The sequence below is a fragment of the Lepisma saccharinum genome, chromosome 17, assembly GCF_977018435.1.
Source record: "Lepisma saccharinum chromosome 17, izLepSacc3.1, whole genome shotgun sequence".
Classification (NCBI taxonomy): domain Eukaryota; kingdom Metazoa; phylum Arthropoda; class Insecta; order Zygentoma; family Lepismatidae; genus Lepisma; species Lepisma saccharinum.
Window position 1 is genome coordinate 47616097 of NC_139245.1, and position 18535 is coordinate 47634631.

An 18535-nucleotide genomic window follows, 5' to 3' on the forward strand; every position below is an offset into this window, starting at 1 on the left:
GGAGCATTGTCGTGCAAGAGCAGAACTACCCGTGAGAGCTTTCCGCTTACTTTCTTTTTAACCCCAAGTGGTCAGTTAAAATGGTATGAATGCTACAGTTTTATATGCCAACAATGTCAGCAAATGTCCTTGTGGTCCAAGTGTCAAACTTATCAGTGTTGATTAGTTGTTGCACATGATTGATAGTTTCCTGGGTATTGGCTATTGGTGGTCTTCCGGTACGTTGTTCATCTTCACATGACTCACAACCGCAAGTGAATTCCCTATGCCAATTCTTTACCGTGGAATATGAAGGTGCTTTATCCCCCAATGTCTGCACCATATCATTATGGATTTCTTTAGGTGATAGGCCTTTCAACTCTGAAAGCTCCATTTTCCAATTAGACTCACCTTCTGTTACGTTTACACTTAACACAAAACGTTTATCAGATAAATGCGTGAAACTTGCAACACACACAACGAAAGGATACACGAGTAATACTACAGAATTTGGTTCATCAGACAACCGGAAGTGAGTTAGGGCACGAACTTATTGTACGCCCCTTATACAAGTCTTCTTGCTTCCTGGGACAGAAAAGAGGCAACGCAATACTTCCTCATCGAGTGGACGATTATTTTGTTTCCGTGCCAGCGGCGAGGTATTCTGCAAGGTCGCTGATGAACGCAGCTTCTCCAAGCAAACAGATTTTCTCCTCCAGCACCGCTGCCAACTCGTTCGCTCGCGATGTGTGTCAGCGGCTAACGTTACTCTGTGATTCAGCCAGAAGACGCGCGCGCTTTCTGGAGGTACAGCAAGATGCAAATGTATCGTCGAAACAGAAAAGGTACATCGCCGAAACTCTTGCGTGGGTAACAGCGACATTTATAGATAAGTCATATTTTGTTTACGCAGCAGGGGCGTACCCCTTCAGCGCCTCTTTTTCAAAACGTATTCCAAACAGAAAATAGTTGTTAACTTTTACAGCAAATACGTTAAAGAATACGCATAAATATAATGATCGGGTACTTTCCTTTTCATCAACTGGAAGTAACAACCTTTTTGGTATTCAGTAAATAATCCATTTTAAACATTTTGTGACATTAATTCCTTTGGTAGAAGAGCTGTTTTTATACAAATCTTAGTGATTCTAACTTGACTTAAAAGATACATTAAGAATAGGCCAAAATGCTGTTATATCTATATTCTTAAAATTAATAATTGATCAATTTTAATAACAGTATTATCAATTGACGTCCTCTTCCGTGGCCGTCCGGTCTTAGGCGCTGTGCTTTGGGCTCCGACTGCGGGACGGCATGGGTTCGAGTCCGCCTGGGTTCAGTCTCTGGGTTTTTGGCCTGTGTATAAGACCGGTAGCTACCCACCATCGTGAAGTGGTAGCGTAACCCGGTCACGGATATCTCCTATAATGGCTGGGGGTTCGACGTGCTGACCCCACGTCATCCCATTAGTGGTTGAAGATCTCCACACTTCTAGTTATAGGATTGTGGGAAGGAGACTGGCAGTCGGGAGATAGGCCAAGGCCCTTAAGGGCTGTAGAACTACGGGTTACTGTATTATTATATTATTTTTAACTGACATATTGATCTTAGTAACGCATCATTATTATTATTACTTGGTTCGGACTCCTTCCGAAATATAATTTTAGATACGTGCGTGCATGCATGCTTCATGTTTTCTTCTTTTCAACATCGCACCCCTTAAATTTCATCCCGCACCCCCTCAGCACCCCTAGATGATTATTCCTGGCAACGCTGCTGTTACACAGTCAGTCCGTTAGTAGAATTATGAAACTGCACAGCGTGCAGTGCGTGCGTGTATATTCAGGATAAGATGCAGTTTTTGGAGGGTTCGTGGTCTGCGGCGTCAGAACTTTATCAGGTAAAGTTGTTTGCCTTAATTACCTCTATACGACATACAGGTATGTGCGGTGACACTCCGTCTACACCTATGACTGCAGTAAAGATAAAGGAATGGAACCTACTACGTTTCTTAAATAAATGTTATAATAATACACTACTCCCTCTGTCCCATAATTATTGTCCGGTACATTTATGTTTGTTGTGTCATAATAATTGTCCGATATTCAAACTGTGACATTTGTGTATACACAAGAAGAACATGAAACATGGGAATGAGTCATACAACTTTATTATTCAAGGATCAGTACAAATTGTGCTTTCCATCTGCCTCTTCGTCTGTCATTCCTGTACTACCATTTTGGCATACCGGACTATAATTATGGGACAGAGGGAGTAATTATTTTGCACCTACCTGCGTGGCGTACTGATTAGCACAGCGTGTGCTACGACTTCAGTGGTCCCGGGTTTGAATCCCGATCTGCACTTTAGCCTGGACGTCCGCAGTATTTAATCCAGGGAGGGGCAAGGAAGGTATTTTTTTCCAGGAGTGGGGGGCAAACAAGGCACATTTTCCACAATAATAGTGCTGTTCCCTCAAAAAACATTGCTTAAATTTGAATTGATCATGTTCGTGCAATAATTAACACATATTATTGTGGCTGAAATGAAATTAGCCTATATGTGAAAAATATATAATTTTTGGCTGACTTTCATTTTCCAGGGCCCCCCACGGCCCCACTTCTGGACGCCCATGGACATGAGTGTTCTTTGCGATCTTCCGTTCATCAATTTCATATCGTCATCGTCGCGATTGGTTAAGAGGGGCGGAAAAGCCACCTAATTCAAGAAACTAATTTTTAATTTGGACCAAATGCTTTCACTTGACTTGCCAAAAACGATTCCCTTCATTACTGTAACAGATTCGCGTCTCTTCCTTTAAATGTATATATAGTACATACAGCTATTTTCGTTCTGGTACGAGAATTAGTTTCTTTGCTCCCGCGAACAGAAATAGCTCCAAGGTCGTTGCTTATGATACAGCAAGAGGAGGAATTGCGTTCACTTGTTCCGGAACCCAGCGCTGGACATCTCCGTCGTGTTTATCAAGTTCATTCTCTGATGCCGTGTTCAAGGCGAACACGTAAACGGTTCGTTTCCACTAGCAATAACAAAAGCTCACAGTGTAACTATGTGTATTGTTCAAGGAATCTTTCGGTTCACAATGCAATAGCTTTGAGGCAAGTCGCTCACTTTAGGGAATGCTTCTCATGATAACACCATAGAGAGTTTCGTGGAAGAATAAATGTTTGCGGTATGAGTCTCGAAATAGCTGTACGTCACTCAGCAGGCACCAAGAAATGGGCGTGGTGACTGGTGTGGTCACAATCAAGTTTAGCTTAGAGGCTGCTAACCGAAAAATCATATTCAGTAGATTATATTCTAATTTAGTTGTTTATGTCGTTTTGTACATATTCATTGGCGTCTGGAAGGGGGCTGGATCCCCCTAGAAAATGAAAGTCATCCAAAAATTATACATTTCGCACATATAATTTCATTTCAGCCACAATAATGTGTGTTAATTATTGCACGAACATGATAAATTCAAATTTAAGCAATGTTTTTTGAGGGAACAACACTATCATTGGGGAAAATGTGCCTTGTTTGCCCCCCCCGGGAAAAATCCTGCGGACGTCCATGTACCTATTGGGTTAATCGTGACGTTGAACATGAACGGATAAAGTGGACGATGGGGCAAATAAGTTTAATTAAACATCCATGAGGGTTGTAAGTCGGGACCTGTGGCTTCCAAGTGCGTTACGCTGAACACTCCGCCCTGAGGTCGGCTTACGGAATAATCAGCACATTATATTTACCGAGGCGTTACATTCTTTACCTCCACAAAATTCATTTCAGTAATTTATTTATTTACAATTTATTCAGTTTAGACTCAGTCGCCTATCGTTTTCTCCTACGGCGGTTCCAAGTTAAAATCCTGGCATACACGCAAGCTGGACTTGAACTACCGATTTCCTTACGTCGTACCTTGCATCAATTCTTGCTCGCTCTTCTGTGCTAAGCGTTGGTAGCATGTTCAGTTACCTGCCACATAAATGGTAGATAATTAGTTTTCATCCCTGTGATAGTTACCATTATACAATGGTTTCTACCAGTGACGACTCGTGCCTTTTTTGGGATGTAGGAAGAAGTTATGCAAAACCGAGGAAGGTTTGAAAAATGCGTTCAATTACATTACACGTATTGCTTGTACTATCCTTTGCATTTAGAATGTTAGCTACAGGCCCATGCACAAGGTATTGCAAGGGACCCTTGCTCCTCACTTTGAACTATGAAATATTTAAATGTGAACCTACAAAAATCTACGAGAATAGCATTGACGATATTTCATATTTTCAGATTGCAAGAATTCCGATTTTGTTCCTCCTCCCTGTCGTCGTGTGGATTGAGGATAATAAAAAGTGCTGCTTAAACTGAAATTATGCTAATTGCTTCTAAATTGTGCTTGGATTTATTAATTACTTATTTTTTTCCGGATACCTGTACTTTTAAGTTAAATTATGCATATACGTTTCGAGTTTTGAACTTGCGTTATTTATTATTCACTTCAGTTACGTAATATTGCTAATGTTCCCACAAAATTGTGTACAATGGCTGAACAAACGAAATGGGTTCAGGATAGAACTTGAAAAGGGTTTGAGAAAATTGTTTGTTTACCCCCAAACTTTCTACCGATTTCTTGCCCTAAAATTTCTTCACGAACTAAATTGGTCAGGATAAAGAAATGATAGTGGACGAATCGTGGCATGGTGGTAAAAACTTGTCGCTCGGATGGCATACTCCCTTCTCCTATTTCAAAAATGTCCGATTGTGAGGTAGAAATAAGATTTGGATATAATTTTATTTTTATTTCCTGAAAACATATTCCTTTGAATTCGATTTCCCCCTCCCAGGGACTCGCGTATTCAGATTATGCTAACGTTAGATTTTACCATTATGGAAAAAGCAGGATGCTAGGTGCCAAGAAATATCAAACTGTGCTAGGTTTAGTACCATTTTGCTGGGGTTGGCATCGCTGATTGAGGAAACTCTTGATGCTTCCTACATGCATCTTCGAGCCTGCTCTCTGTTGCTGCTCAACCTTTTCCCCTCTCCCGAACTGCCCCTTCCGCCCTTCACCAATCTGTCTGTAGTTTGACCAGCGAGGTTCCTCAGTCAGTGTGTCCATCCCCCCATCATCTTTGGGTTGAGGCTGGAGCGAAGAACAGCAGTCAGCTCTAACCTAGTCAACTGTAATTGTGCTCATTATTTTATAATGCGCATTAAACTCTTAAAAAGTAGAGAACTGGAAATAAGTATATATTAAATGTAGGAAGTTCTTCAGTTCCTACATAGAGGAATCACCCCTGGTTTCTACCACGCAAGAAACAATTTCAATTTTAATCTTCCACTGCAACACACAGGCATAGCAGTAGACGTTTTCATATTTAGCTGCAAAAATATGGAGTGCCCTCCCTACTTAGGAACATGTCAGGTATATATAAAATGGAATCTTTCCGTAAAGAAGTAAATCATTTTTTTTAGCAGAGCAGAGATTGTGTTCAAATACTATGATGTAACTTATACGTTTATGTTATGTACTTTGTCCATTTCTTATTTTCCATTTTTATTTTACTTTTATTTTTATGTTGTCTTTTCACTATTTTTTGTATTTTTATTCACATAACATTTATTACAATTATTTGATCAACAGTAGCATTCTGTAGCTAAATCGTACATATTATTCCCACTTAAAGAAATGAAGTTGGATCCAAGATGGCGGACGTTGTCATGACATGCACCAAAATGTTTCTCCCTAGCCCTAACATATTACTACCATGACCAATACTATACTCCCTTTCATTTTGTAAGGGGTGGTCAGGGACTTTTGACTCACCCTGTATACTGTATTAATACTGTAACCACACATAAGAAATGTAAATTTAAATGTAATCCATGACACGGGTTAGGTGGCAGAACAGCCTCAGGCTGAACCTCGCCCACGCAAGTAAAGAATTTTGAATTTGAATAATGTATTACAAACTTAAAAATAGGTATTGACTTATCAGACACCCTGTAGAACAAATTGCCTTCCGGCATATCCTGCATGCCTCCCGATTACGCCCGCAAACGATCCCCAGAGAAAAGAAGCCAGTACTCACGTGTCTGAGTAGGCGACCAAGCTTGTGGATGTTGCCTTTGTATCCCTCGATGCTGTTGATGAACTTTAGGTCGTTGGCCCGGTGGGGAACTCCTAGCATCAACTCCAAAGCCTTCAGGAGGTCGGTCGTGTCCTCCCCGAGCCGAGCGGAGTACTTCACCAGCTCCTGCAAAGAAACAAGCGGGATTAAGTTCAAATGGACCTACAACTTGTGAATTGTCTACACGTAATATACGCGCAGATTATGTTCGCTTATAACTAGGGCCCGGATTCTCAGGTTTTAACCTATTTTATTCCTTGCTTCGTAATGTCACTATTCCAACATATATTTTCGTTTTAGCTATTTCTTAATGAAATACATGAATCCTATAGGTCCTAAAAACGGCTAAAAGGAGTTAAGATCCTAAAAAAAAGGCTAAATTGAACTTTTCAGCAAAATAAATGCAAAGTTGACAAGGGAAGCAAAGTTGGCATTACAAAGTAAATAGCTTAACAATGACACGTTTTAAATTTTTATTATTTTCTGTATTTTCTAAAAACTGTGTTTTTTGTATGCTTTAAGTTTAGTAAACACGTACTATGTGAAGGAAAATGTGTTTGCAGTATTGATGCTGATGTAAATGCAAAGATTTGTGATTGATTCCAATAAAAATACGGGTAGGGAAAACATCCTAAAAAGGGCTAAATCATCTCTTTATAAAACATAAAATGATGTCTATAAAATCCTAAAAGTTCGGGCCCTACTTATAACCTACGTAGCCTACGTAGACAATACAAACACTAAAATAACAGGTCCAGCAATATATATCTACCACTTTAAAAGGTTGCTATTCCGTAAGGCCCCGCAGAAGGGATGAAACCGAGAAGAGCACGGGTCTACCTTATCGCACAACTCGAGGACAACAACCTTGCGTTGCGACGTCACCGTGGATTGCATTTTATTGTTACGCTAAATGCAAAGTTGTTATGTTATGCTAGTGAGGTTTAGATCTCTTAGCATAAATAATACATTTATAGTGTATTTATGCTCAGAGAATGGAACCTAACAGACCTAACCTATCAACGTAGACATTCCTCGCCTAACGTCAGAACGCAAGGTTGTCTTCGCGTTGTGCGATAAGGGAGACCCATAAGAGCACGGGGGACGACATTTCTATAGCAATGGAGCCTTGGACCCTTGAAAACCCTGCTTTTGTGGTAGAGGCGTATTTTAAAAGTAATGTATGGTACAAAGTATGGTAGCTGCACAGCGTTGTATGGTAGCTGACTGCCTGCGATTTCTTTCTATGGGGATTCCTCAAGAGTTGAGATTTTGAACACGTATCCCTAACTTAGAGACCCTGAAGAGAAGAATTGGGAAGAAGTCCAGCCAATTCCACCTGCAATGCTGGTGTCTGTAATGGATAATCTTGTTCGCCGACTCCGTGAGTGTGCAACACGGAAAGGTGGCTATCTACCAGATGTGATTTTTTTTTTTTTTTTTTAAAAAAAAGGACTAACAAAAGTAAGTGAAAAGTGATGTGTTATTGTTTTACAAATTGCATTGTGTTATCTATCAATTACCACTATCTTGCTTTACATTAGCTGTACGCTACGACGCCAGGGGTCCCGGGTTCGAATCCTGGCCTGGGCATGGATGTTTGTGAGTGTCCATTCATCAATTTCATCATGTCATCGCTCATTCCCATCTTCGCAAATTAGCCAAAAGTGGCACAAAATGCGAAATAAAATAAAGCAAATAAAAAAAGCAACATTAGCTGTAGCTATTGTGTTAATATAGAAAACATATTAAAATGATAGATACGGGGGCAATTCGGGGGAAAAACGCCGTTTGGTTATCAATGACAGATACTCGTAGATACAGAACTTTTATTATACACATTAGAAAAGTACATTACATTACTTTTCGACATAATCACAATTCAAATTGAGGCACTTGTCATAACGACAAGGTTTGAAATTCCTTCTGAAAAGAATCTCCCGCCTGGGAATGAAGGAACCCGCTAACAGCATCGTGAAGGGCATTGTCATTGTCGAAGCGGTGCGACGCAAGCCACTGTTTCAAGTGCCTGAAGAAGTGGTAGTCGCTCGGTGTAAAATCTGGGCTATAGGGAGGATGATCAAAAAAATCTCAACGGACTTCACGAACCGTTTTGTCAATTTCCTGCACTAGTTCAATGCTGACTACAGATGGGCGCCCACTTCTTGCCGCATCGTGCACGTCAGTTCGTTAATCTTTAAACATGCGACACCATTCACGTACGACACCTTCACTCATCACGTTTGGTCCGTAAACATTACACAGTTCGCAATGAATCGGAGCTGCCGAAAGTTTGTTCGCACACAGAAATCGTATTACCGCACGGACTTCACATTTGGTGGGATTTACTATTGGAGCGTTCATTTTTAATTGTTATAGCGAACGAGTCAACTGTAACACAACCTTCTCTTTCCACTGCTCACTGCCCAGTAGCGCAGGAACGGGAGGGTACAGGGGTACATTGTACCCCCTCAAATTTTTGAAGGGGGTACTGTACCCCCCTAAATCCGAAAATCCCGTTGTACTCCCTGTACCCCCCTTAGATAATTTGACAGACACAAGTTGGTACTGTTAAAGGAACATATTTTCAATTCGCTCAATAAAAAAGGTTTAGGTATATTGTTTATAACTTAGGCTACAAGCATTATCTAATTTATCTTACTTAGCTACCACAGAAATTCAAACCATTGTAAACTTATTCTACTACATTGTGCTTGCTACTATGTAGTTAGTTCATTGACCTGTGTTCTTGGAAACCTCTTTAAGGAGATGAAAATTGTGTAAAATTTCTGTGAAACGATGGAATCAGATAAAGTTTACTCTCAGAAAATCACGTTCGAGATGAATGCTCCTTTGCGTAAAGGGGGGGGGGGGGGCGGGTACACGTTTCTAAAGAAGTGGTCGCGTCGATTCAAAGATGATATATACATATTCATCAGAAGAGTATATGATTGACCTTTTCTTTTGAATTTTTCAAATGGAATTGCCCGAAACGAAATACTTACACAAATGAGACGAGACATTGGGGGGTAAAATGTACTCCTGTACCTCATAACTTTGTAAGAGGGAAAACTATACTTAAACCTATATATTAAGAGATTTTTGAACATTGAGATGATTCTGAGACAAGAAAAGTCTGTGTTTCCTCTGAAATTTCGAAACGAGACTGAAATAAATCTCTGCAAAATCAAAGCGAGGCGATACTTGATGTCCGAGATGATCTCGTTCGAAACTCTGGTATCATATTTGAAGAAATTGGTAAAAATTCATTTAAATTACTGTGTGTCTTATCAGATATAACAAGGGTTTAAATTTATTGACTTCTTTTTTTCAAAATGTCGTGTATTTTGTTTACTGTAATTGCAAAGTTAATGCATTAGTAATAATTGCGAGCCTTTGATGCCCGGTTTAATCTATTTATAATATAATTCCGTATTTCGACGGTTCAGAGCATCGAAACAAGATATAAAGCAGAAAAACGTTATTAAGAAAAGTTTTGCTTTAATGACATATGAGTCATTCCATGCCAAATCAACACAGATATGTGCAATTTTTAACCTGACCATCTCCGATTTTCATGAAATTTGGGGAGTTGAAACTGTGCATAGAACTTAGTAACTATGAAAATTTTTAGTCTCGTGCGTCTTGTAATTGTTAAATTATTCAAGGTCAAAGTTTGCAGAAATTGCCTTTTTTGAGCCAGCTTAGCTATACTAAATGTGCTGTAACTCCGCCACTATTTTTCCTAGGAAGCTCAAATAAATCTTATTGTACAGGGAATTGAATAAGCTTTCCAGTGATGTATAACAAGCCTATCTTTGAATAAAAATATAATTTTGTCAAGTGACCTTGACTTTTGACCTTGAATATCTCAAAACATGTCATCACCAAAAATCGTGAAAAAAATATATTTGGTCCCTCATGCCATACTATAAAACATATCAAAAAATCATTCTGGGACCGCAATGTGATCAGAGGATACAAAATAATATGTGTAACTACGTGACTGATAAAAGCCCCATTACATGAACTATGAAGAGTCAAATATCCCTTAACACCCCCTACAAAATGTGAAGGAGTTATCCTGGGTATAATTGGTCATCAAAGAAATAGGTTAGGCACAGGGAGATCCCTAGCCGTGTGTGTCAAGCGCAGATCCGGCATATTGTTGACCGCCATATTGAATTCAACGCAAAAATTTCAAAGGAAAGGGAGTGATGTGATATATCAAATGAGGCTAGAATTTCACGAAAAATGAAGTGACGAAGGTTTATCCAACATATATTTAACCAGCAAAAATTTATTACTGCATGCTTGTAACCATTTTCTCATTTTCGAGGTGTTAAAAACAAAGCATTGGAATGCTCCTAACGTGTTACGAACTCATCGAGATCACGCTGACATCTTGGGAGAGAAAGAAGTAAGTACACACCATTGCATATAATTTTAATCAGCTACATTCACCAAATAGTTGAATAGTGAAGAATATTGGGAAAAGTATCTCAAACAATTACGTGACACTTCCTTTGGAATGAAAAATTCTTCAGTGACGAGGCTAATTTTTATGTTCACGGTGAAGTTAATAAAAATTATAATCAATACCTGTGATTTGCTCAGTCGAATGGTTGTTGCTGGTCAACTAATTATGTAGTATAATGCATGGCGAACGGAAATGGTTGGTCCATATTCAACAACGGAACCTTAAATGGTGAGGGCTTCTTGGATTTGATAAGTGAACAGGTTTTTTCACCCTTGCTTGCGGGATATGGCACTTTTCGAGAGTTTTGAAACAGGACAGAGTGTGACCACACTATGTGGACATTTTTGCAATTTCTTCATGGTAATTTTCTAGGTAGATTGATGGGCACACGGGGATCTATTAAAAGACCAGCACATTCCCCAGATCTAACATCTTAGGAGGACTTTTACCTTCAGAAACATTTGAAGAGAATGGTGCATGCAATAAAAGTCCCTGATATTGACCATCTGAGAGAAGGCATAGTTGCTGCTTGCGATGTTGTTGCACATGCTACATTGCCAAATGATCTATGCGAGTGTGAGAGACGTCAACGAGTGTGCTCACAGGAACATTGACAACATTATAATGTGCATATATCGTAAGTGAAAGATATGTGTATAACTTTTTGCTGGCGTAAGATACGTTAGAAAATCCTTCGTCACTTCATTTCTCGTGAAATTCTAGCCTCATTTGATATATCACATCACTCCCTTTCCTTTGAAATTTTTGCGTTGAATTCAATATGGCGGTCAACAATATGCCGGATCTGCGCTTGACACACACGGCTAGGGATCTCCCTGTGCCTAACCTATTTCTTTGATGACCAATTATACCCAGGATAACTCCTTCACATTTTGTAGGGAGTGTTAAGGGACATTTGACTCTTCATAGTTCATGTAATGGGGCTTTTATCAGTCACGTAGTTACACATATTATTTTGTATCTTCTGATCACATTGCGGTCTCAGAATGATTTTTTGATGTTTTATAGTATGGAATGAGGCATGGCCGTATTTAGAGGGGGGGTTTCTAGGGTTCAAACCCCCCCCGAAACTTCTGACATGTTGGATTAATGGAAGTTCAGAAACCAAAATCTGTAACAAATTTTCAATTTTTTTTCGAAGCATCACAAAAATACAAGGAGACAATGTTGAAACGATCGAGCTAGAATTTTCATACATTTGGAATTCTGAAAGTTGAGTGAAACAGGATTTATTCTCAGAATCATTACCAACCCGCGACCCCTCCATTTTCACTTCTGCTGTCATCTTTCCAGTGTTGTTCCTGCGTTACAAGGAATATAGACTGAAGATTCCCTTATGATTGTCCCAAAATTCGCTTTCCAGCTTTTAAATTTCCTGTCCGATAAAGTCGAAAATCCCCCTTGATAGGAGTTCAAACCTAGGATCTCCAGTTTCGTAGCGCGTTACGTTCGCGATTGAGGTTACAATCCATGCACCAGGCTAAGTTTTTAAAAAGAATAACTGCTTCCACACTTTTAAAAATTCCAAAAATGTAATTTTAAAATTAAACAACAAAAACTTTATGACTAAAATTTCCATCTAACTTTTAAAGCTTTTTCTTGAAGGTGTCTAAAGTTTAATGACGAAGTATAATAATTGTGCATTTCAGTACACACTGTATGAAACGTAAAAAAACAAAAAGAAACTTGTGCTGGATATTCACTCATTTGCTGGATTGAGTAAGCCCCCCTGAAGGATATAACAATAATATAATAATAATTATTATTAGTATTATTATGGAATAAAATTGTTTTATTATTATGAAATTTTAATAATTATTGTACAATTATTTCTATTATTCAAATTTCTGGCGACGCACATGGGAACAATTATGAATGAACCCCCCCCAAAAATTTTCCTGCCTACGGCCGTGGAATGAGGGACCAAATATATTTTTTTCACGATTTTTGGTGATGACATGTTTTGAGATATTCAAGGTCAAAAGTCAAGGTCACGTGACAAAATTATATTTTTATCCAAAGGTAGGCTTGTTATATATCACTGGAAAGCTTGTTTAATTCCCTGTACAATAAGATTGATTTGAGCTTCCTAGGCAAAATAGTGGCGGAGTTACAGCACATTTAGTATAGCTAAGCTGGCTCAAAAAAGGCAATTTCTGCAAACTTTGACCTTGAATAATTTAACAATTACAAGACGCACGAGACTAAAAATTTTCACAGTAGTAGTACAGTGGCACGGGTTCTGCAACCGAAAATGAGGCTCGGTGAGGCTCGGTGAGGCTCGCAGTGTTGCCAACCTCTTACTCGAAAAAATGACCAAGGTTTTTGTTTTTCGGTCTAACCTAACCTCAAACAAGGAGCTGGCAACACTGCTTGAGGCTTTTCTCGAAATGTTGCCAACCGAAAATGAGGCTCGGTGAGGCTCGCAGTGTTGCCAACATCTTACTCGAAAAAATGACCAAGGTTTTTTTGGGTCTAATCTAACCTCAAGCAAGGAGCTGGCAACACTGCTTGAGGCTTGCCTTGCAGTGTTGCCAACATCTTACTCGAAAAAATCATCAAGGTTTTTATCTTGGTCTAACCTAACCTAAAGCAAGGAGCTGGCAATACTGCTTGAGGCTTGTCTTGCAGTATTGCCAACATCTTACTCGAAAAGTTACCAAGGTTTTTATTTTGGTCTTACCTAACCTAAAGCAAGGAGCTGGCAATACTGCTTGAGGCTTGCCTTACAGTGCATAAAGCAATTTGCCAACCTACTGGTATTTTTGCCATAGCTTTTTACAAAAAAAAGAGAGAGGAAAGAGAGGGAAGAGTTAAACAACCGACAGTGTTGCCAACACCTACCTACAGCTTTTTTTTCTTATTTGGCAGGGGCTACCCTGCTTGAGGCTTAGCTAATTTATATACTGGCGTAACATACACACACTGGGCAAGGAGAACCGGCAACAAATATATACTGCCGTAAAAGAGAAAAAGGGATGGATGGATGACAACACAGTATGTGTGTGCGTGTGTGTGTATAATATGTAGTATTATTAACTAGAGTGTGTTGGCAACCCACCTACAACTAAAAAAATAGAGATGCCAATGTTGCTGTAAGATAAAGAGAGAGACTAAGCTGGCAACAGTGGTGAGCGAATACGTATTATTTCCAAGTCCCGGGCGCCAATGTATGTAACCTAACCTAACCTAACCTAACCTAACCTAACCTAACCGACAACAAACACACACTGCCGTAAAAGAGAGATAGATGGATGGCAACACAGTATGTGTGTGCGTGTGTGTGTATAATATGTAGCATTATTAACTAGAGTGTGTTGGCAACCCACCTGCAACTAAAAAAAATAGAGATGCCAATATTGCTGTAAGATAAAGAGAGAGACCTAGAGCTGGCAACAGTGGTGAGCGAATATGTCTTATCGTAATTTTTTTCCAAGTCCCCGGCGCCAATGTATCTAACCTAACCTAACCTAACCTAACCTAACCTAACCTAACCTAACCTAACCGACAACAAACACACACTGCCGTAAAAGAAGAGAGATGGATGGATGGTAACACAGTATGTGTGTGCGTGTGCGTGTATAATATGTAGTATTATTAACTAGAGTGTGTTGGCAACCCACCTGCAACTAAAAAAGATAGAGATACCAATATTGCTGTAAGATGAAGAGAGAGACTAAGCTGACAATAGTGGTGAGCGAATATGTCTTATTTCCAAGTTCTGGGCGCTATTGTATCTAACCTAACCTAACCTAACCTAACCTAACCTAACCTAACCTAACCTAACCTAACCGACAACAAACACACACTGCTGTAAAAGCGAGAGAGATGGATGGATGGCAACACAGTATGTGTATACGTGTGTGTGTGTAATATGTAGCATTATTAACTAGAGTGTGTTGGCAACCCACCTCCAACTAAAAAAAGATAGAGATACCAATATTGCTGTAAGATAAAAAGAGAGACTGAGCTGACAACAGTGGTGAGCGAATATGCCTTATTTCCAAATCCCCGACACCAATGTATCTAACCTAACCTAACCTAACCTAACCTAACCTAACCTAACCTACAACAAACACACACTGCCGTAAAAGCGAGAGAGATGGATGGATGGCAACACAGTATGTGTATGCGTGTGTGTGTGTAATATGTAGCATTATTAACTAGAGTGTGTTGGCAACCCACCTGCAACTAAAAAAAAGATAGAGATGCCAATATTGCTGTAAGATAAAAAGAGAGACTAAGCTGACAACAGTGGTGAGCGAATATGTCTTATTGTAATTTTCCAAGTCCCCGGCGCTAATGTATCTAACCTAACCTAACCTAACCTAACCTAACCTAACCTAACCTAACCGACAACAAACACACACTGCCGTAAAAGAGAGAGAGATGGATGGATGGAGACTAAGCTGACAACAGTGGTGAGCGAATATGTCTTATCGTAATTTTTTTCCAAGTCCCCGGCGCCAATGTATATTGTGATTTTTGTAAACCTCTCTCGGGGGGAACGATGTGCTACACACGCGCGCGCGTGTTTTTTTATTATTTTCGTATTGTGATGCAAACAAACAAATAATAATTGTTGTTTTTTAGGATTTCTGGCCCCTATAATCTTGCCAGGGTGCGTGGGTGCTCAACACTAGTTCTAACGGTCATGGCTATCAAAAGCCCAATACCTCTGTAGAGTTTTGTGAGTTATTATTTTTTTTAATTTGCGCATCGAACTAACTTATATTGGATTTTGATCGTAGTGTGCAGTGTTAATTTGATCAGAGGTGCCTTATCGGCTGGATTGTTGTTATTCTGCAGCACCGTCGAGGTGAAATCCAAATTGTACATGTGCTTGTCGAAATGTTTTTGTATGCGTGGAAGGGTGTGCTTGGACCAGTGGGGAAATTTATTTTTCGCACCGAGGTCTCTCGCGGAAGTTTTTGTGCTCGAATTGTGCGAGGGGGTTGTCGTCGAAGATTCGTCCAATAGGAGTTGGCAACACTGACTAGTTGCTTCACAAATGTTTTGTTTTTTAAACATATGATATTTCACAGGCGAGGCTAACCTACAAGTTACAAGTTGACGGCGTAATCTTCTATAAGATGATAAGTATGCAATAAGATGAAGAAGATGCTAACTGGCAATAGCGGTGTTAATGTTTCCAGCTTTCTACCCCCCTCTCACTGGGCCTCCTCCCCTTATGGTGCAGTGGTATTTAAGGATTTGATACTCGCACAAGTGGTTTTTGAAATTGTAGGTCCACCCCCGATTAGTCTTACTTACAGGGGGGCTCTTGTATACTTCTGTTTTTCCACATGTATGTATGTATGTAATGCGATTTGTGTGGGGGTCAAAATTTTGAACTTACAGCTTAATTAATCTGCATGAATGCTTAATGTTTGATTTTTTTTATTTCTAGTTCGATATGAGATACACACAACTTTATTTATTGAAGTACAGTTAATATTACCTAGTTTGGGTTAAGCTGTAACATACAACTAGCGATCGACACGACCACCTGACACACAGACAGAGAGAGTGTGAGCAAATTCAAAGTGTGATCTATTGTGAACTAAACTAACCTCACTCACCTACCCACATATAGTTTTACAGGTAACTCAAAAAGCAGAAAGTAGTATATAGCATGACAGGTCGATCTATTGTAAACTAAACTAACCTCACTCGCCCACCCACATATAGCCTTACAGGTGACTCAAAGGCAGAAAGGCAGCTATATCACTTGTAAGGGCTAACACACAAGATCTATTGCAAACTAAATTAACCTACGACATAAGCCATGGACACATCTTCCAGATAGGGTATAAGCAACTTATTTTTTTTGCAATTGTATAACGGGGAAAATTAACCTACAGCTGGCAACACTGTTTGAGTTGTTTTCGACGAGCCAAACTTATATTTTGCAAATAGGCTCTACAGCTAGAAGCTTGAAACATATATCTTCGCAGAGTATGCCAACTTATCTTATGTAAAAATATTACCTAGTACAGTTAAGCTGTGACATACAACTAACGATCGACACGACTACCTGACACACATACGGAGAGAGTAAGACAGCTTATATGCAATATATTCCTACACATGTACTGGGTTTAAAAGGTAATTTGCAACAACTATTTCACTCACTCCCTATCAAAATCTTCTAACCACATGTTTTTGATACTTGCTGCCAGAACATGGTGGTTTTAGACTGTAAATTCAACCCGATTATTCTATTTGTGTATGATGCCTGCATTTGGAATATTTAATTTTTGGCATACGGTGTTTTGCGTGCTCTAGTAACCTTGTGCTCGATTCACGGAAGCTATGACGTGTATTTCCTGTTTCGCGAACATGCGAGAATTTTTCACAATAGATAACATATTGCAAGAGCGAGTTGTTTGTGTATATAAATCTAGCTTTGGAAATGGACATGAATATATTGTCAAAAATTATTGCATAACTTAAAAATATTGATATTTATTGCACTAGCAAAAGTAAATGTGGAATGCCCGGCCCCTCAGCTGTTAGGTTAAACAACATAAATATTTTATTACTGATAGCAAGCATTGTCATATGGACAAAACAGATCTAGTAATGAGCTGTCTTGCAAGTTTCTCGAGTGAAGGAATATGATGCCACTATAAACTGTAAACAAGATATGCAGTCCCTCGCATGAGATGCACGAGACTTATGAACCTCGACCTATAGAGTTGTACAATGGATGTTTTTTTTTTTGTTAAGCATAGCGGTGTGTTTTCGCTTATTTCAATGTCATCGAGCGCGCATGTAAAGAAGGGGAGAGAAAAAAAGAGGAGGCGGGTTATAACGGATAATTTATGTTTTGATTTCAATACTTTAGCTAGTCACGATTCACCTGCTATCTAGAAGAACACCGGACGATGGCTAAAAGCGAGGGAAGGAGAGAAATGTTATTTTTTATTTTTATGGTGTGTGATGAAATAGTTTTAGATAATAATAGTAGGCTAATAGAATTGTAGAAAACGGCTGTATCGTGATGCGAGGCTGAAAGCAATTTCGAAAGCAGTCTCGGGCATCTTCGTGTTCAGCCAACAAGGAAAATGCACATGGAGGGCGCAACGGTATTGTCCATGGATGGTTTTTCTGAATAAACATACATATCAGTTTTTGCAGTCTCCAGATGGGACCGGAGCTTTTGTTTTGGTTGGACAAGGGGGTTCAGATAAATGCATGGACATCAAAATAAAAGAAAAAAATTTACTCCACTGCTCACATGTATTGAGTCTTCTAATAACACACCTCGCGGGGGCGTACCTACATGTATGCAAAATATAGTTAATGTCTTATTTCTCGAACCTGTGGTCTGTAGATTTGCTTTTGTTGGCAACAGAAACAGAAAAAATGGCACTATGTTATTGTATACTGATATGGGTGTACTGTAATCATAACAATTTTCTAGTTAAAAATCTATGTCGAAAAGCAATGTTGGGTGACTTGTTTGTGTTGGGTCTTATTAACAACTTCACAGCTGTACCTGCACAACTCATCGACTACAAGGCAACAATGTTAGGAAATGTGTGCATGGCTCCGAGAATACAATTTAAAATTACTAATGTGGCATGAACCCCCTCCACTTGTGTGTATTTGAATATGCGAAAATTAGATATTTTGAATAATCGAGGAGAACAATCACAAAAACAGCTTGCACCGGTATGACGTGTTCAAACTTCAGACGATTTTTGTTAATCTACAAAAGCCAAGTGCGAACGGAGATCACTACGAAAATTGGGAAAAAAGAAAGAAGCGAGGCTATTTTGGCTAATGGCAACGATGAGGATGAATAATGGTTGTTTTGATAAAATTGACGAAGTCAATATGCCTAGCCTAAAATAAAATTCAACAATTAATGTTAAATATTTGCTACTCTGAAATGGCGACGGCTATCATC

The 18535-nt window shown here is 39.3% G+C and overlaps 1 protein-coding gene across 5 annotated transcripts in view; it reads right to left on the bottom strand.

Annotated features, from left to right (window-relative positions):
* Obsc (Obscurin) overlaps positions 1-18535 on the bottom strand; it is a 493648-nt gene that overhangs the window by 165231 nt on the left and 309882 nt on the right. For all 5 annotated transcript variants that reach the window (XM_083139413.1, XM_083139410.1, XM_083139409.1 and 2 more), the window contains one exon: positions 6078-6242. In XM_083139413.1, the coding sequence (XP_082995539.1) occupies positions 6078-6242 (165 nt within the window). The remainder of the gene's footprint in view (positions 1-6077; positions 6243-18535) is intronic.